The sequence below is a fragment of the Scyliorhinus canicula genome, chromosome 10, assembly GCF_902713615.1.
Source record: "Scyliorhinus canicula chromosome 10, sScyCan1.1, whole genome shotgun sequence".
In the NCBI taxonomy this organism is placed as follows: Eukaryota; Metazoa; Chordata; class Chondrichthyes; order Carcharhiniformes; family Scyliorhinidae; genus Scyliorhinus; species Scyliorhinus canicula.
The window spans coordinates 84,367,407-84,388,107 of NC_052155.1; the positions used below are offsets into that span (position 1 = coordinate 84,367,407).

Here is a 20,701-nt window from a genome sequence, read left to right on the forward strand (position 1 = left end):
CCAGTACAGATGGTTTCTGGAACATGCGGTGTGGGAAAGGGCCAGAAAATGGCATCAGGTCGGGATCTTGGGATAATTCCACCCTCTTCCAGCTTTCCTTGGGACAGATTGCATGGTCAAAAGCAATGGGTGTAACCGTGAATCAATTGAGGTAGTGCAAAAGGCAATTGAGAGCCTTTTTAAGCCTGGATTTCCTTTCTTCCAACAACATGCGGGTTATATGTTGGGTCTGCATCTCGCCAGTTTGGAAAAGGTGAATACACAACAGAAACTCATCATAGACCAAATGTTCATGTTGGAAGCAAGAATCGGGAGATGGTATTAATTGTGCATTCTATTCACAGCTTTGTCTTTTGTTTTATAAATTTAGAGTGCCCAATTCATTTTTTCCAATTAAGGGGCAATTTTGCGTGGCCAATCCACCTACCCTGCACATTTTTGGGTTGTGGGGGCGAAACCCACGCAAACATGGGGAGAATGTGCAAACTCCACACAGACAGTGACCCAGAGCCGGGACCGAACCTGAGACCTCGGCGCCGTGGGGCAGCAATGCTAACCACTGCACCACCGTGCTGCTTCCCAGCTTTGTCTTAAGACTGCTTGGAATTAGGGGCAGCATGGTGGTGCAGTGGGTTATCACTGCTACCTCACGGCGCCGAGGTCCCAGGTTCGATCCCGGCTCTGGGTCACTGTCTGTGTGGATTGTGCACATTCTCCCCGTGTTTGTGTGGGTTTCACCCCCACAACACAAAGATGTGCAGGGTAGGTGGATTGAACATGCTAAATTGCCCCTTAATTGGAAAAAAATGAATTGGGTACTCTAAATTTATGTTTTAAAAAGACTGCTTGGAATTTCTGCGGTCCAGGCAGGTCACCAAGCCCATAGTGGACACGTCACAAGGCCCACCTCCATTCCCCAAAAACCTTTGCTCAGTTATCCTGATGAAATCAGTGGCTCATTTATGTAGAGTTGAACCTTTTAACTACCTTAAAAGACTCCTCTCACCCTACCCCTCACTCCCACACCCTCATCCTCACCCCCATCATATCTTCACGCTCTCACCATCACCCCTCACCCCTTTTTCCTCACTCTCTCACCCTTCACACCCTCAGTCTTCTTAACCCCTTACCTATTATCCACTTTATGAGCAGAAATTCACAAGTCCGTTCTTACAGTTGGAAGCTGTTGAATAACCCATAAAATTCCCCGCATAAACAAACAGGTTCTTAAAACCAGCTGTGTAAACAGAATCATGCCAAGGACTAGGGGCTTTTCACAGTAACTTCATTTGAAGCCTACTTGTGACAATAAGCGATTTTCATTTCATTTTTCATTTCACACATGCCCCAATATATTCTTCATAGCTAAGCACCCAGTACTAACCAGTCACAGTCCTCAGGAACATGCAGTACAAATGGGAATTCTTATAAATGTAGGTATGAAAAATTAAACTTGTGACAATCTAATAAAGCACTCATTTAGAAATATACCATTCATACTGGAAAGAATATTTAAACTATATGCCATAGAAAAAGTTTAATTACTTGAGTGGTCATTAAGTCTTTTAGACAAATAATCATATCCTCAAAATCCAAAAAGCGGAATATGTTGTTACAACTTCTTAAAACTGTCAATCATTCTTCTGAGCTGCCATGTCAATAGGCCACCTGCTAAGCTGAAATCATTTTAGGCATTTGGAACTCAACCAAACATTCACAGTAGCCATTAAGCATTCAGAGTAGCCACTAAGCTATTAGACTCTGAAACTGAAAGTGCCAACGGTGTTACGGTGTTACATTTCCATTTCAAAGCAGATTGCATGTCAATCAATGGAGAGGAGGCAGCACGGTGGCACAGTGGTTAGCACTGCTGCCTCACAGCACCGAGGTCCCAGGTTCAATCCCGGTTCTGGGTCACTGTCCGTATGGAGTTTGCACATTCACCCTGTGTTTGCGTGGGTGTAGCCCCAACAACCCAAAGATGTGCAGGGTAGGTGGATTGGCCACGCTAAATTGCCCCTTAATTGGAAAAAATGAATTGGGCACTCTAAATTTTTTTTAAATCAATGAAGAGGAGATTTATAACATAATAATAATCTTTATTGTCACAAGTAGGCTTATATTAACACTGCAATTAAGTTACTGTGAAAAGCCCCTAGTCGCCACATTCCAGCGCCTGTTCGCGTACACAGAGGGAGAATTCAGGATGTCCAATTCACCAAACAAACACGTCTTTCGGGCCTTGTGGGAAGAAACGGGAGCACCCGGAGGAAACCCACGCAGACACGGGGAGACTCCGCACAGACAGTGACCCAGGCCGAGAATTGAACTTGGGATCCTGCCACTGTGAAGCAACAGTGCTAACCACTGTGCTACGTGCCGCCCATGTGACACTAATGGAAATAGATTTTCCCAACATGATTTTGAATACCTCCAGGAAATATCCTCTTAACCTTCTCTGCTGAAGAACAATCCAGCTTTTGTGGTCTCTCCATTATTGAAGTCCCACTTCCCGGGTGCCATTCCGATACGAGCCATTCCGCACCCTCTCCAAGGCCTTGACATCCTTTCTAAAAAACTTAATACAATATTCTAACTGAGGCTTAACCAATATTTTTAGTACCCCTAAAACGGGAGACCCCCCCCTCAGAACCCCCTAACTGAAGGGACCCTCCACAGGGACCCCCTAACTAAACAGACCCCATAAGGAGATCCTCTAACTAAGGAGACCCTCAACATGGACCCCCGAAACATGCAGACACCCCCCACACACACAGGGATCTCCCACAGACCACCCCCCCCCCCTCCCCCCCACACAGGGACCTCCCACAGATCCCCCCCCCCCCCGAAGAAAAAAACAATGTCTGGAATCTAGAGAGCAGAGGGAGTGAAACCAAACTACAGTTGTACCACTTACCTGGAAGCACTAGGGGCGGAATTCTCCGACCCCCCGCAGGGTCGGGGAATCGCCCGGGGCTGGCGTAAATCCCGCCCCCACTGTGGCTGGAATTCTCCGCCACCCGGGAATCGGCGGGGGCGGGAATCACGCCCCGCTGATTGGCGTGCCCCCGTGGCGATTCTCCGGCCCGCGATGGGCCGAAGTCCCGCTGCTGTCAGGCCTCTCCCGCCGGCACAGAGGTGGTTTAGTGGGCCCCCAGGGTCCTGGGGGGGCGTGGGGCGATCGGACCCCTGGGGTGCCCCCACGGTGGCCTGGCCCGCGATAGGGGCCCACCGATCGGCGGACAGGCCTGTGCCGTGGTGGCACTCTTTTTCTTCCACCCCCGCCACGGCCTCCACCATGGCGGAGGCGGAAGAGACCCCCTCACGCCGACTGGCCAGCCCTGACGCTGGTCGTTATCTTTGGCGCCAGTCGGCGGAGCGGGAGCCACTCCGCACCTTTGGGGAGGCCCGACACCGGAGTGGTTGGCGCCACTCCGCTACGCCGGGACCCCCCACCCCGCCGGGTAGGGGAGAATTTCACCCCAGGTGTCCATTCCTGGAAAAGAACAGCTGTGACCTGTGGTTCAACCCCTCAGATGCATTAGCTGCAAGCCATTCATCCATTTCTGGTAGTGGGCTGTGATTGACAGCTTCCACAAACATCCACCACATCAAAGAGAGCATTCCAAACACCTACCTTCATGCTTGAGTGATTGTGATGTGCTCAGCTGGAAATTGAATGCAATTAACTTTCTTTGATGTAGTGGATGTTTGTAAACATTGCAGTTTCAGCACTTAGACTTATTCATCAATGAGGAAGAGGATGGAGCATGGCTCACAGCTGCTTTGTGGAAGCTGTCAATCGCAGCCCAAGACCATAAATGAATTGACAGCATGCAGCTGATTGATCTGAAGGGTTTAAACACAGGTCACAACTGTTCTCTTTCCAGGAATGGACACATGGTGCTTCCAGGTAAGTATTACAACTATAATTTGTTTCACTGCACCTCTCTGGAGTGCTCTCTAGTTTCCAGATTTGGAGTAAAATCTCCTACTGTTGAACTTAAAAAAAACTTAAAAGAAACCACAATGGTCAAATACTCTAAATCAGCAAAGCCTTATCCACCACAAAAAATCAATCCGGGAGTACACCTGGTGCACGTGGGAGAAATATGAAAATTTGTTTGCCCCTCGGCCTCCCAAACCCTCGCCTCAATAACCATATTAAAATCCATCCCCCACCATTGATCAAACGATGCGAGACCAACTCGGGGATCTTCCCCAGCCTCCGCCTCTTAAAACCTACATCGTCCCAGTTTGGCGCATAAACATTTACCAGGAATAAGCCACCGGCTTATTCACCAGCACCGAGGGAGAATTCAGCATGTCTAATTCACTAAACAAGCACGTCTTTCGGGACTTGTGGCAGGAAACCGGAGCACCCGGAAGAAACCCACGCAGACACGGGGAAAACGTGCAGACTCCACACAGACAGTGACCCAAGCAGCAATTGAACCTGGGACCCTGGCGCTGTGGAGCAACCGTGCTACCAGGTCAGCACCACCGCCATATGGAACTAGTGCGTGTTATTCGCCGAGGTCGCTATTGGCATCCGAGAGCCTGAACCACATATGAGCACTCCACTCGCCACACACTCTCATTCTAGCCAAGAAGATGCCACCCTGAAGAGCGGCCCCGAGATTTACAGATGCAGAGTTGAATCTACTGCTGGATGCCTTGAAGGAGAGACGGGACACCCTGTTCCCAGGGGGAGGAAAGAGGCTGCCACTCGCGGAAGTCAACCGGGCCTGGCTGCAGGTGGCAGAGGCCATAAGCACCAGGTGCCCAAACGCCAGGACCGGGCAGCAGTGCAAGAAGAAGCTGCACAACCTCCTCAGGACGGCCAGGGTGAGTCACCACCACCACAGTGCCCCTGGCACCACGCCTGTCCCACACTCACCACACCTATCATTCCCCCCCCCAATGCAGCCCCCACCAGGTGGACCGGTCGGCAGCACTGGGTGAGGATGGGCAACCCCCAGGCCAGCCATGGTGAGTCGCCACCGCCCGCCGCCCCCTAGCATCAATCACCCATCCTTAGCCCCCCCCCCATAGAGGGCGATTGAACCACTTTCCGCCAGTCCCGTACCCCCCACTCCGCACCACATGCCAACACCCATACCACCCACCATAGTCAGATGCCCTGCACACACAGGCCACTATCAGCGGACCACCTATGCTGCCCACGTCCCAGTGCCGCACACTGTGCATTATCTGTCTCCCCAGGAGAAGGTGGGCAAAACCACATGAGAGAGAGAAGATTTGAGGGGGCCCACCGGACCTGCAGCCCCTTACTGTGGCAGAGCAGAGGGCCATGAACCTGGTCTGTGGGGTTGGAGAGTGGGCAGTTGCTGAGGTGGACGTCAGGACTGGAGATGCATGTGAGCCCCCAATGCATTGCGATATCACTATGGCACATGTGTCATACCCTGACCCCCGCCACCACCCCCATCCGCAAACTATCTTGTCTTGTCTCTTGCAGGATCACCTGGCAACGAAGCAGGTCCATCTCTGGTCCCTGCCTCTGATGCAACCCAACTGCTCACCTGGTGAAAAGGCGGGACCTGCTGGTGACCCGTGCCCCCCACTTCAATCACGTGACACCCCTGAGCATCAGTCCAGGAATGACACCGACTTCGCACCAACTCCCTCCACCATCTAGAGACACTCACCTCGGTTGGGCACTTTAGTGAAGAGGCATCTGGGGCACTAACCGATGCTCACTTCACACATGCTGATGTGCATCAGGTAGAGGCAGGAACCCCCGAAGGGGCAGACAGTCAATGGGCAGCCAATCCGAGGGACTAGCTGCGTCCAGACGGTCTTGCGCTTCTGAAAAGGGCGGTCCCATCAATGTTGGAGATGCAGGCGCAGAGCCGGTGACTACACGAGGGGATGTCAGCAACCATCCTGCACTTGCAGGTTCAGGTGGAGGAGTCCAACCACCTGCAGGGGCAGGAGGCGGTGCCGACAATACATGCTACCCAGGCCAACACTGCAGGGGTGGCGTCCATGGTGGAGGCCTTGGGTCAAGATGTCTAAGGCCTGGGCACTCTGTGCAGGTGGTGGCTGAGGCACATTACACAGGCAGCCATGTACCAGCATAACATGGGCATTGCAACGGCGCTCTAGAGCTTGGCCCAGTCACAAAGGGTCATGGCCACTGGTGTTGATGGCATTGGCCTGGCACTGGCTCACCTACGCCAGTCACAGAGGGACCTGGCACGATCACTGAGTGACGTGGCCGAGTCCCAGAATCAGGTCGCACAGTCCTTGCGCTCCATGGCCACAAGCATGGAGACCCTAAGTGAGATGAGTGCGAGCCTCCAGGACTGGCCGCACCAGGTGACGGCCCCCGTCCCAAGGAGCGGCCCGGCGTCATCAGGCACTCCAAGGGAGAAGGAGGTGATGGGGCCCATGCCGATGGCTCCTGCAGGGGAGGTGCCGGAAAACCGCAGCACCTCTGAATCCCTCCCACCTGTCCCTGGCGCATCCGATGGGCAGCGGACAGAACAGGGTGCCACCAAGCCACCCATGAGACCTAGAAGATAGCCAGGTACATTCGGGCCCAGTTACTCCAGAGGATGGCAACCAATGGGGGCCAGGTCACAGGGCGGGATACGCAGGCCGTATCCAAATCCGATGTACTACCTGGCAGATCCACTAGAAGGAGCATTAGAGCACATAAGGTCAGAACGTTAGACACCAGTTAAGTTGGCATGGGTGAAGCATATAGGTTAACGATGGGGGCTAGGGCACGGTACCTGTATATATCACAAAAACACCTGTTTACCAATGTTCTGAACAGCCTCGGTCACCTTTGTGAAGGTTATGAGGAATGCACTGGGAGCAGAGGGCGAGAGGGTGTGTGCGTGTGGCGGGGCGGGGGGGGTTGCTGAAGGCTGGTGGTGTGGGGCACAGGTCTTGGAGGTGGACACAGGCCAGGACCCCCAGGGCAGTTGGAGGCGACCCCTCGAATCGCCCTCAGAGGCGGCAGGGAATAGAGCCAGAGATGTCGGGGGGGGGGGGGGGGGGGGGGGGGGGGGCCATGAGGTAGAGCCTACCCAGTGAGTGATCCATCACCGCACGCCGTCCCAATGTCCAACCCCGCACACCCCCCTCACACTGGACCTCGTCCCCACTCCCGCCATCCCAGGGGTTCGATCAGACCGTGAGATGGAAGGGCCAGGACGCATGCAGGGATCACCCTGGCAGACGGTGGAAAGTGCAACCGGGGGCAGGAAATGAAATGAAATGAAAATCGCTTATTGTCACAAGTAGGCTTCAAACTAAGTTACTGTGAAAAGCCCCTAGTCACCACATTCGGCACCTGTTCGGGGAGGCTGGTACAGGCACATACCAGACAGGCACGGTTGCACAGTAGTTACCACTGCTGCCTCACAGCGCTGAGGACCCAGGTTCGATCCTGGCCCTGTGTCACTGTCCATGTGGAGTTTGCATATTCTCCCTGTCTTTGCGTGGGTCTCACCCCCATAACCCAACGATGTGCAAGCTAGGTGGATTGGCAACGTTAAATTGCCCCTTAATTGGAAAAAAATAATTGGATAATCTAAATATATTTTAAAAAACGGAGGGGGGTGCAGGTGTGGGGTAGGGAGGATGCTGGTGTGTGGGGATGGGATGGGACGTTCAAGCTACCATTTGCCAGACCCCCTAGTCGATGAATCTGGGGGCGATCAGATTGCCCCGTGCCAGGTGGCATATATGAAGTAATCAACTACATCCAATTTCCTGGTTTGCTTAAGTTGGCTGTTCAAGCAGAGAAACTCCAGTAGTTCAAAAAGAAAGTATGACTTTAAAAAATCTTCTTTAAAAATAATATTTTTGTCTGAAAAATGAGGGGATACGTTTTCAATGATGTGATGTCTCTTCTACTCTTTGCCATTTCTCTCCAACAGTTTACACCCCTTCTCTGCTCCCAATAGGATGATTAGCAGCACGGTAGCATTGTGGATAGCACAATCGCTTCACAGCTCCAGGGTTCCAGGTTCAATTCCAGCTTGGGTAACTGTCTGTGCGGAGTCTGCACATCCTCCCCGTGTGTGCGTGGGTTTCCTCCGGGTGCTCCGGTTTCCTCCCACAGTCCAAAGATGTGCGGGTTAGGTGGATTGGCCATGATAAAATGCCCTTAGTGTACAAAATTGCCCTTAGTGTTGGGTGGGGTTACTGAGTTATGGGGATAGGGTGGAGGTGTTGACCTTGGGTAGGGTGCTCTTTCCAAGAGCCGGTGCAGACTCGATGGGCCAAATGGCCTCCTTCTGCACTGTAAATTCTATGTAATTAGCCTGGCTTCCCTTCAGTATTTTTCTACTGTGCCATATTGTTCATGTGTCAATCTTGTCAGATTTGTTCCACCTCGGGAATGGGTTGGATTTGTTTATCGTCACGTGTACCGAGGTACAGTGAAAAGTATTTTTCTGCGTGCAGTTCAAACAGATCATTCAGTACATGAAAAGAAAAGAAAATATATAATAGGGCAACACAAGTTGAATTCACACACATCAATGTTCAAGGGGATTATTTTCAGCTTTGCTGTCTTGTCAGTAATCTGGAACAGCAGTGAATCATCCACCTGTTGTAGAACCTGATGCTGATGGACTACAATTGGGATGAAAATTTACTCAGCCAGACTATCCCTTTGCTTCATGTTTTTCCTCCCACTCCACTGACGTTCAGGGGAACTTTCAGGCTAAGGTCCAGACCTTTAGTTAATTTGTGATCCATCCAGAAGTTCATCCTTGATACCGTTAACTTAGTTTTAATGCCTAGAACTCAGTGACACTTTATTAAAACATTTTTTTTCAAAATCTAAGCAACTAACATCTTGCTAATTTTCCTTTCAATTGATTTTTTTCCAAAAGACTGGATCAGATTTATGGAATATGGCCACCTTTTCTTGAAGCCAGGTTGAGTCCAAATTAATTTTTTTCAAAACTGTAAAACTGATATTCCTCTGACGACATTTGCTCCAAAAAGTTTTTTAATAAATTTAGAGTACCCAATTATTTATTTTCCCCAATTAAGGGGCAATTTAGCATGGCCAGCCTGCATATCTTTTGGGTTGCGGGGATGAGACCCACACAAACATGGGGAGAATGTGCAAATGCCACGCGGACAGTGACCTGGGGCCAGGATAGCACCCAAGTCCTCAGCGTTGTGAGGCAGCAGTGCGAACCATTACACCACCGTGCTGCCCAACATTTGCTCCAAAATAGCCATAACAATTTCTCAAGCAATGGCTGAATCCAAGCTTCATTTTATCTTTGATTGAGCAACATTAAAATCTGTTATTGCCAAAATTGCTTAAGAAACGTGAACAAATGCAGAGTATTGTAATGTTCTTTAAATAAATAACCTAATGCAAATAACGGGATACTCAGATCCATCCTCATTTCTGAGTGTATTTGCATGGATCTAATTATGGTGCTTTTCTTTGTCAGATTCACTTATCAAGGATCAAACTTCCATTTGTCATCAGGAGCCATTCATCCTACCAGATCTGTCCAAAGGCATCCTCCAGTGCGGTACCAGGTGGAGGAAGAAATACTGGTGCAAGGACCCTTGCAGATATCAAAGCGAGAGCACAACAAGCTAGAGCTCAGAGGGAGGCAGCAGCAGCAGCAGCAGCTGGCACGGTGGGAGATGGAGGAATTGGTAATACAGGATCAATTGGAGGACAAACCAGAACACTGGCAGATATTAAAGCACAGACAAAGGCAAAGTTACTTGCAAAACATCTGGCAAGAACACAGTTATTGCAATCAGATGAACAGCCCTCCTGTAAACAAGGCAGGACTACAGTAGGTGTTGTGCAGGATACCGGCATTTCAATGAATGAAGACACTGCTAAAGCAGATCATATCTCTTCCATAAATATAACATGCTGTACTGAAAGCACTCCTGTTCCAAAAGTTGATGATAATGTCATCAATGGTGCTATGCCTTACTCTCCTGATAATGCTGCAGTGGCTAACTCTGCTCAAAGTAGCACAACATCCAACTGTGTCAGTAATGCTACAATTCTACAGTGCACTGACAACACTGCAATGCAAAGCACTGTTGGTTTTGCTATGGCCACCTTTGCTGACAATATCACTGTGCCCAGCACTAGTGTCGAGGAACAACATCCTCACAATATTACTAAACAGAAGTCTGCTAACAATACTAGTATGCCAAGATGTGCTGATAGTTGTACCATGCCAAGCAATGCTGACAGGGATCCCGCAACAAGTAGTGTTGCCAATAACACACTGCCAAGTTGCATTATTGGAATTACTGTGCCAAGTTCCAATGATTTTGATATTAATACAGTCTCTCCATGTTCTGTAGACATTGTTTCCAAAGCTGACACTGCGCAGAATGCGTCAATGCAATGTTCACCTGAGCCTATTGTCCTGGCAGAGTATTGCACCAGAGCCATTTCTCCTGATAAAAGTTCAACTCCAAACGCTGGTGATGACATTACCATTCTCAGCAATAATGAACATGAAGTTAATATTAATGATATTGCTTTTGGGCATCACTCTGTTGGTAACACGACATTACCCAACTGCGTTGCCAGTACAGACATTTCAAGGTTCGATAGTGCTTTGAATTCTGCCAGTGATATGAACGTGCCAATCAACTTCAGTGTTAGGACCATCCCAAATTCTGAAGGCTTGTCACTAGATCTGAGCTCTACTTCAGTAAATGAGAAAAATATTGGTATTGCAAGTGCTGAGCTTTTGAACTCTTTGAAACCTCTTATCATTACAGAAGGAGTATCAAGTTCTGATGCAGGTTACAGCGTAGCTAATTCACATACCATGCCAGGAACTTTATTTTCAAATGTCAGTATGGACTCCCAGGCTGAAATGGTTAAAACAGAAAATGCTTTGAACGGTAAAGTAGATTCTCAGGAATTTGTCAGTCATTGGCCTGAACCACATAGTGATAATCAATTACAAAACAGTGACTCTAAGGTGCTAACAGAACAAAAGAATGACAGTTTACCACTACCATCAAAAAACTCACTAAGATCTACACTCCAACACGACACAGCAGACACTACTGATCTCCAGTTTGAGCTTACTGATCCACAACATCAATGTTCCACAGTTAAAAACTCAACAGATTTGGAAGGAATAGTTATTAATAACCAGGACCAAAATACCTCAAGCCAAAGTAAATCAAGTCATCTTCTCAGCAAAGAAACGCAAAGTATCAATGAACTGGTGAGCAACATTAACGAAAGCCACAACTTGAATAACAATAAAGAATATGACAATGGTACAATGAAGAGTATCAAATGGGACGCTTATACGCGCCCTGAAGAATCCGCAGTTACAAAAGGAAGAACATTGGAGTCTGTTAAAGCCAAAGCTATTAAGTCCAGGCTAAAGGAAGAATATTTGTCCCTTGCACATAGCTCTGAAACTAAACAGGGAGAGCATCTGGAAAATTGTGATGCAACAGAAAATGCCCTTCCCCCTCAAATCCATCCAGATGTAGACAATTCGCAAGGTAAAGACTCCAAACCACCTTTGGACATGAGGCAGTCCCAGACCTTCACATTAGCAGCTATGGAAAGCCAAGAAAGAATTCCTGCTCCTGGAAGCGCTAATCGTCATCTTTCATCAGTTGAAGCCAATAACCCTCTTGTGACACAGTTGCTGCAAGGCAACTTGCCTTTGGAGAAAGTGTTGCCTCAGCTTCGATCAGGTGCCAGGCTTGAAATTAATAGACTTTCATTGCCCCCTCAAGGTTCTACTGAATCCAAAGTGACTTCAGCTGATAGAGATGTCGCCATGAACATTCCTCATTCTCTTTCCCAAGCCTCGAAGGGGCATACTTGGGGAACAGTATGGCAGATTCAATGCAAAACTCGTGAAATGCAAGTGAACAAGAGACAGGCTAAGTCAGTGGGAGAACAGTCACAAAGTAAGTTTAACCAAGCAAAGCAGTTCACTGCCGTTGGAGTTAAAATGTGGGCACAGAGTCCACTCAATATGGAACAAGATCAATCAGGGGAACGACAGACATTATTTAAACAGGAATGGATTAACAAGACTTTCATTCAGCACAAAGTTGCTCAAAGCCCAGAGTTTAGAGAGCACAAGCGATCTTTGGCTTCATGTAGTCTGAAGCAGAGTTTGTTGACCAGTAGCGATAACAGCAACAACTTGACTGACACAACCCCTATCTTAGAGAGAGAGCCCAACCCTCACCAACATTCTGTTGATTTGAGACGATTGGCTGAAGCAGAAGCCTCACTGCAAACTACTCTGCCAACCGCACTGGGCTATACCACTCCAAGAGTATTAAAATTCAACCGACATCTGGAGAGAAGTAGCCCAGCATTTAACTCCATAGCACAAGTCAATACATCTCCAGACACAGATCAGGAAAGCACAGATGCTGTTTTCCCAAACAGTCTTAAAATTAAGCAAACTGAAAGCAGCTGCAGAGCAACGCAAAGTGTCCAGAATAAATCTGCAAAACATCTTCCGACACTAAGCGAATGCGAAGTGCCTCCTAATCAAAACCGAGGATCTGTTACTATGGAAACCAATAAAAGAACGAGTTTGCTTTCTACAACTGATAGCTGTAGTGATATTAAAATGGAGCAGTTTTCTGTTGAGGGCCTAAACAATGGCTGTGCGGTGGATGTCAAAGATTTTTCAAGTGACCATTATGAAACAAAAGAACACGTAAAGGTTTTTGGACCAACAATGGATGTATTTTTAGGCAAAATAGTAAATGAACCTGACTTTCCTTCCCCTCTGTCCTCTGAGACGAGTAAATCAGCCTCACAACTTTCTACTTCAAAATTTCTACATCAGCAGCAACTCTATGGAAATTATTCCACATTACATTTCAGTGGCACTAATTTGAAACAAGCTGCCTCTGTTATTGAACAGTCCATTGGTAGTTTTTTGGGAAATAATGGAAACAACACTATTACTTTGTCCAACCAGAACACTAGCATTCCAGCTCATAGATTTTCTGGTACTAGTGGTGGTGAAGAACTGGAGCTGAAATGCTCTTGCAGACTGAAAGCCATGATTATGTGTAAAGGATGTGGGGCCTTCTGCCATGATGACTGCATAGGGCCTTCAAAATTATGTGTAGCCTGCTTAGTAGTACGATAGAGGATGCCTCACCAAAAGGATTATTTCCACTTGCTGCATAGCACAAGAATAGGAATGTTTTGTCAGTACTTTATCATGCTAATGAATCTTAAAGGGTGACTTGTTATAACCCTTTGAGGACTCCACTGTACTGTACTACACCAAATTCCAAGATTGCAGTATTTATTCTAATAATGTTCTGGATTAGTAAATATAACACAGTTCCCTGCATTTACCAACTTCAATTTTTAGAAGAGTTTGCATGAGATGCTTTGATAAATAATTGCTGTACCTTGCTAAGTTATTACAGTTATTATCCTGATGAACTGGTAGAGGAATAGGATTGTGCTAGCAATCCCACACAGTATGCTCTCAAGAAAAAGTGCAGCACAGCAATCTTCACTTCCGAGCAACAGGAACAGCAATAGAGTTTCTGGCGGTGTCATGCGAACATGTGATCTACCTGCTTTCTCAGTCAGGTGCAGTTGAACAGTTTAGAGAAAGTAACACACAAACAAGAAGAATTGGATTGCAAAACAATTACAGGAAGTCTTCTATTCTAGATATGATACCATGTGGAATACTTTACTTTGAGAATATATTCTGTTTTCAAAGGGTTAAAAATCCTTTTGGATTCTTGGATGCTTTCAAACAGCTTCTTAAAACTGATTTTAACCATTCAGTTAGATGCATATCATTTCTTTTGTAGGATTGCAGCAATTCCTATGAGAGAAGTTCAAAATCATACAGAGTTTTTTTTTGCAAAGGTCTATTATTTTTGTTGCGCAGAAGCTGACTAATCAACAATTGTGTTAATTATGTGCCATAATACTTGAATGCAACCTTTGCATATTCTATGCGCTGAAACACTAAAGCCAGCTGTGTTTTTAAAGTGAAGAAACCATATAAGCTATATAAAAGTGGTTAAATCTTAGCACTATTTTTTAAGTTTTATAACACTAGGTTTTATAGTCTGGAAATGATTTCCGCACCAGGATCTTGAAAGTTAGCACATATCAGAGACTGAAACACAATGTGAATTTGTTTAGGTGTATTTTCTGTGGAGTTTTGTCATTAGAATAGTTGTACTTCTCTCTCTGAGTCTTCACCAGTGTAGGGAATTTGTAACCTTTTAAAGCACTGATATTTTACACAAGCTGCTTCTGGGGCTAGTTGAGCCCCAATATCCAGTTTATCACTATACTGTAATTATTCTGGCAATGTTAGATAAAACAGGGAATGGTATTGTTGCAGTGCATGAATGTTACAACCAAATGAGTATAAATCTGGTATAAATCTTGTTTGATTAGGCACATCATTCAAGTATTACACATAAATACTTAATTTATTAATTGTAGAAATAATTTTTAAAAATAGCATCTACATTATTTTTCAGAGGAATAGGGTAGTCTGCATTATTTAAAATAGTGTACCTATTAACTTTGCCCATCCGCATTTGTTATCTTTTTAATTCACTTTCAGCATGTAATAGCACTTTGTATGAGTATGCAGTAAACATAACAAATGTAGAATTGATTGAACGTGGTTGTTTGTGTTATATGTGCTAGTTAATGCAATATCGTCAGATTTTGCAAATGTTTTGCTCTTGTTTAAACAAATCTATGTGTTGCACAGAAACACAGAAAGTTGGTGCAGCTAATCTGGTTTGTTCATATTTGTACAAACACTGGAAGCTTGGGACTAAGTAGATTACCAGTGCAGAACATTACAAATAATTTCCAGGATTTTTATAATCTATAACAGCGCATTTTTCATCTGATATGATGGCACCTTTTTGTTGCTATCACAAACCATTTTCTAAATGAATTAATCTTTAATTATGAGTAATTTGCAAAGGCTATTGACAATTTGTAGAAAGACAGCAGTGCTCTTGTTTTTTAAAATTTAGAGTGTCCAATTTTTTTTCCCAATTAAGGGGCAATTTAGTGTGGCCAATCCACCTACCCTGCACATCTTTTGGGTTGTGGGGGTGAGACCCACACAGACACGGGGAGAATATGCAAACTTCACATGGACAGTGACCCAGGGCCGGGATCAAACCTGGGACCTTGGCGCCGTGAGGTGCATCCTGGAGTGAGGAGTCACAACAAAGTCTCCGCTATCCCAAGACTTGATTTAATGGCTGCGGCAGTGGGTCCATCCACTAGCTGGAGAACCAATGGCAACCTGGCCATGGCCATTTTCAGGAGCCCTCGCATGATTAAAAAGCAATCGGGCACCTGGATCCTGCCAGATGGTTGTCTCGCTTCCAAGAGCTGCCAGCCAATCAGAGGCCAGTAATTCTTCAGTCTCAGCAGTGCCACCAGTAGTGTCGTAGGCATGGGGCCAGCAGCAAAATTGGAGGCCCAGAGGAGAGGTAGGTGGGATGGGTTTCCAAGACCAGACTTGGGCTGGGAGAGGTGGTTTAAAGGGTGGAGGTAGGGACAACCCACAGGGGTGGCACTTGCCACTGGCAGCACCCTCTATTGGAAATGGGACTCCCGTGCAGGAGGGGCTCGCATGCAGGAGGAACCCCCATCCCTACCTATTAACAGAATCCAAGAGATCCAGCAAGTTGTTTTTCTTGACAGTATGCAAGATATAAAAACGTAAACTGAGCACAGAACTTCAAAAAGATAGCAGACCAATTTTTATATGAGGAATCAGTAAATTGGTCCAATAATTTAATTCACCCCAATCCAATTACAGGAGGGAAAGTTTAATCTTTCCTCATCTGGTAACATGTATTTTTATGAAGGCCCATTGTCTCCCCAAGATGTAATCTGCTGGAGATAGTTGTTACCTGAAACCCATCTTTAGTCTGCTGTTTCAGCTAGATATTATTTGCTTTCATGCCACTTGCTATCAATGATATCTGGGCCTCCTGGTCAAGACTAAAGGGCAGGGCCCCTCAAAGTGGAGAGAACTAAATGAATTAACATTAAGACAATGTTAACAAATACAATTTTGTCTTAAACCCATTCAATGTGGTGTGCTATCAGTGTAGTAGCAGTTTTTCTAAAATTAACTTATATATTATGAAGTCTGGTAAGTGCCCATGGTATTTTAAATAATTTGATGTATCTCTTCTCGTTGTGATCAGATTTAATGCATGGGTTTGTTATTCACGGTTGCCTGAGAGATTGCGTGTGTGAATGATTACCTTGTCCAAGAGTAATAAAATAGTATCCAGATTATAATTATTGCATCCACTGTGTTAGTGAGATTCTGAAAATCAGATAAATTTGTTGCCTCAAATGCCCCTAGAAAAAGATCAACACCAATTATCCTCAGCACTCTGTCTCTCTTGTAAAGGAAAGAAAGTGCTGTAAAGTAGGTTTTAATATGGATTTGTTTTCGTGTTTTTCTTGTTTTGGTGTGAAAAAAGCCATGGCTGAAATGTTTTTAAAAACGCATTTTATGAAACTTTCAGAAACTGTTACTGAATGACATCTCAAGAATGCTTGTAATGATCTGAACCATAAATATGTCAACAAGTGAGCAAAGGCTGCTCACAACGGCGGATAATGTTCTATAATACAGATGCAGTATCAATTAAAAATCAGCAATCAGCATTAATCTAATGAAAATTGTCATCATGTACATTAGAAAGGTAGACTTTACAGTCTTCAGTGTGAGATGTGATGCTTGCCATTTCAAAGCAATTTTGAGTAAAATACCATTTAGTTTTCATGTTGCTAATGCAAGTTTTTCCCTTACTATTCTTTCCACTGATACTAGTAATTTTAGATAATTCAAATATTTTTAGTGGAAAAATGGCTGAATTATTAGAAGTACACTATTGTCCCACAATAATCTGTGTGGAATCCTACCCTTGCAAAAACTGTAAAGCCCTTCAGTGAAAGAAATCATAAATGTCAATATCAGTTGCGGTGTGGGTTCAAGCTTGTGACTCCTTTCCCAAGTCAAATGTTACAAATGCTGAATCCATAAGTTTTAATTCCAGGAACTTTTGCTTTCAAACCATTGAATTAATAGATTTTTTTTTTAATGTTGGGAAATTGACATGTGGATTTCTAAAAATTGGCAAACACAAAAAAGAAAATGTTTTTGAATAAATTATTAGTTTCAAAGTCTGTGATTCATACAAGTGCAGCCACGTATTTGTGCCTCCATTTCTTCAACCCGAAAAATAAATAAGGCTGAGATGCTTGTAAATACAATACTTTCACATAACTGGCAACACTCTAATTACTTCAGAACTCAAATAAAGATGACCAAATATTTGATTCAAGATCAGTGCATATTTCAAATATTTAAGATGAAGTTCAATTTAAAAGATGACTTTAAAGAGTGTTGGGAGAGAGCAGGGGAATGAGTCAGTAGTTTTTTCAGAGAGCCCGAAAAGACGCAATGGGCCAATTAGCCACTTTTAGTGCTTTCAGATTTTAGGATTATATGTATAAATTGAATAATCCTTACTTCTTGGCTTTAATTATGGTTTATGGTCCTGTTAAAGCAATAAACAAAAGTGGTTAATCTGTGGCCCACAGCTTTTGACATGACTGATAACCTTTAGCTGGTATCTGCATGCACACTCCCTGGGTTGTCTATTTCACCCATTCATCAATCGTTACTGGTCGTTATGTAAGCAGATGCTTTCCTTTAAATTAGTCTGGCATTCATGGGATCTCATACTGTATTTATGCTGATAAAAGCAAACGTTTCGAAGAAAAGTGATATTGAACACAAAACGTGTTTCTCTTTCCACAGATGCTGCCAAACATACTGAGTTTTTCCAGCATATTTTGTTTTTTATTTATATTAATAAATATGACTTAAAATATCATATAACTATACCACATGTACTAAAATAATCATTTCATTCTATTTTCTTTTCTTTGTTCTTCCACCAAAGAAAAGATAAATTGAATCAGGTGACACAAATTCAGAGATGGTTTACAAAGTCCTCTGAAGAGGCAGTTTTTTCTTCGAGGTGCATTCCTGTTATTTAACATTTAATGTCTAACATTGACTGACGGAACAACTCCTATTCATGAGTAAACCAAAAGTGTTTATTTTGTTGTAAATTCAGGGAGTCACATTTTACATTGTGCGTTATATTTTTTGTTTTGTGAGTCACATTAAATGGCATTCTACTGTATCATAAACTTAAATGAAATCTTTTGAATATGTTTTCTGTATTTTTCCTGATTAAAGATATGCTGCGCAATTATTTGCATCCTGAGACACTGATTGTTAGTAAATTGAATATCATTTTGTACCTCACTGCAAACTGAAGGCGCTGTCGAATCACACAACCTGTAATAATTGGTTTTAGTAGATCCACAAGAAAAGAGTAATTTTTATGTGACTGTGCAACATCTTTTTAGTTTTGATATGATCTTATTTTCAAGCTATAGCCTGACAGAGCTAAGTTCCCAGCTTCATGTTTTTATTGATGTTTCACAATGCATCTTATTTTTATAGGCCAGTAATACCAGCTGTGTTTCATCACTGAAAACTCCTCATTACATTTAAACACAGATTTATTTGATGCATCATTTCAAGGTTACCAAAATAAAGAAAATACATTGAATAACTCTACTTCTGTGATTCACAAGATAGGAATGATTAAATGTATCCCTTTTATTTAAAGAGTCACTTTCTTTGAACCCTAGAGGCATTTACCTTGCTTTGGTTTTATTCAAGCTATATTTATAAATTACAATAAGAAGTCTTACAACACCAGGTTTAAGACCAACATGTTCATTTCAAACACTAGCTTTCGGAGCACTGCTCCTTTCTCAGGTGAATGAGCAGTGCTCCGAAAGCTAGTGTTTGAAACGAACATGTTGGACTTTAACCTGATATTGTAAGTCTTCTTACTGTGCTCACTCCAGTCCAACGCTGGCATCTCCACATTATAAATTATAAGACTATGGGCATAAATTCAGTTGTGGAACATTATCAAAGGCCTATCTAGGTGGCATGGTGGGCAGTGGTTAGCACTGCTGCCTCACGGCGCCGAGGATCTGGGTTCGATCCCGGCCCTTGGTCACTGTCCGTGTGGAATTTACACATTCTCCCCATGTCTGCATAGGTCTCATTCCCACAACCCAAAATTGTGCAGGGTAAATAGTTTGGCCATGCTAAATTGGGGGGAAAATTAAAATTATCAAAGGTCTATCTGAGTTTTACGCACACCATGCCGCTGGTCACTTCCTGCATTATCTACATGGTGTTAATGAAGTAGTGTGTCCTCTGTGTGTGCCTGAAGACCTCGAATTGAAAATATCATGATGTCATGAACCCAAATGGACTGACGCAACACGAGGATATTAAATTTGGCTAACGCATGTGCAGGCAGTGTCACTATTGAGAGATGGGTGGTTATGGTAGTTGTAAGATGTGATGTGCAAATGCCTTCATTGGCCTTGACCTCGCGTGTGAAGTCATTAACTTCTTTTGGTACTGTTACTATGTACTGAGTGCGACACGCTGGGCCTTAACTGGTCTTGCCATCTGATCCCATTCCTTTCTGAAGCTCATTCATGAAGACTTCCTGCATCCCTGGCAGAAACCTGACCTTCGTCCTTGTCTCCATGTCTGACCAATACCCCCCGTGTGGTTTCACAGAAGCAAGAAACCCGTTCCCTGGCATTGGACATCCTGCTTGCCCTCCCCAAGAGTTCCAAAGTGATTATCCAGTAGCCTGCGGTGCATTGCTGCAACCTCCCTTTAGTAGGAACTGGGCCTTTTTTAAAAATATTTTTATTCAAAGCTTTTCAACAAAAATATAAATATACAAAATATTAAAAGAACAACCAAAGAGCATCAGAAGAACATTACATCAACCGAAGAAACAACCCCAGGCCACTGACACTGCCCCGGAACCACGCCCCGCCTTCCCCATTGTAACCCCTTTCCTTGCTGTCCCCTCAATCCTCCTTGAAGGAATCGATGAATGGTTTCCACCTCCGTGTGAACCTTTCAAGCGATGCGTATCTAAATCTGGAATCCTCCCCAACACCTGGCTCATAAAAACCACATCATCTCAATTTGGGACATGAACATTAACCAGGACCACCGGCATCCCCGCCAGTTCACAGAATCACAGAATACTACAGAGCAGAAGAAGACTCTCGGCCCATCGATTCTGCACAGATGCATGAAAGGTACTAATTTGCCCACCTCATCCCACTTGCCAGCACTTGGCCCAGAGCCCTGAATATTATGGTGTGCCAAGTACTCATTGAGGTACTTTTTAAAGTAGCAGGCAGTGCATTCCAGACTGTCACCACTCTCTGGGTAAAAACGTTTTTCCTCAAATCACACTTCCTTGCTAAATTACTCCTTCCAAAGTGTATCACCTCACACTTTTCAGGGTTAAATTCCATCTGCCATTTATCTGTCCATTTGACCATCCTATCTATATCTTCCTGGAACCCAAATCACTCAAACTTACTATTAACCACCCAGCTAATCTTTGTGTCATCCGCAAACTTTCCCACTAACCACCACATCCCCCCCCCCCCCCCCCCCCCCAACAGACTGGCCACAATGCTCCCCACCACAAACACCACCCTCTCATTGACAAACACTGCTAC

The 20,701-nt window shown here is 44.8% G+C and overlaps 1 protein-coding gene across 3 annotated transcripts in view; it reads left to right on the forward strand.

Annotated features, from left to right (window-relative positions):
* The window catches only part of LOC119972490 (putative Polycomb group protein ASXL3), a 411,440-nt gene extending 392,783 nt beyond the window's left edge, over positions 1-18,657 (forward strand). For all 3 annotated transcript variants that reach the window (XM_038809261.1, XM_038809262.1, XM_038809263.1), the window contains one exon: positions 9,462-18,657. In XM_038809261.1, the coding sequence (XP_038665189.1) occupies positions 9,462-13,151 (3,690 nt within the window). In that variant the 3' untranslated portion in view covers positions 13,152-18,657. The remainder of the gene's footprint in view (positions 1-9,461) is intronic.
* The last annotated feature ends 2,044 nt before the right edge of the window (positions 18,658-20,701 follow it).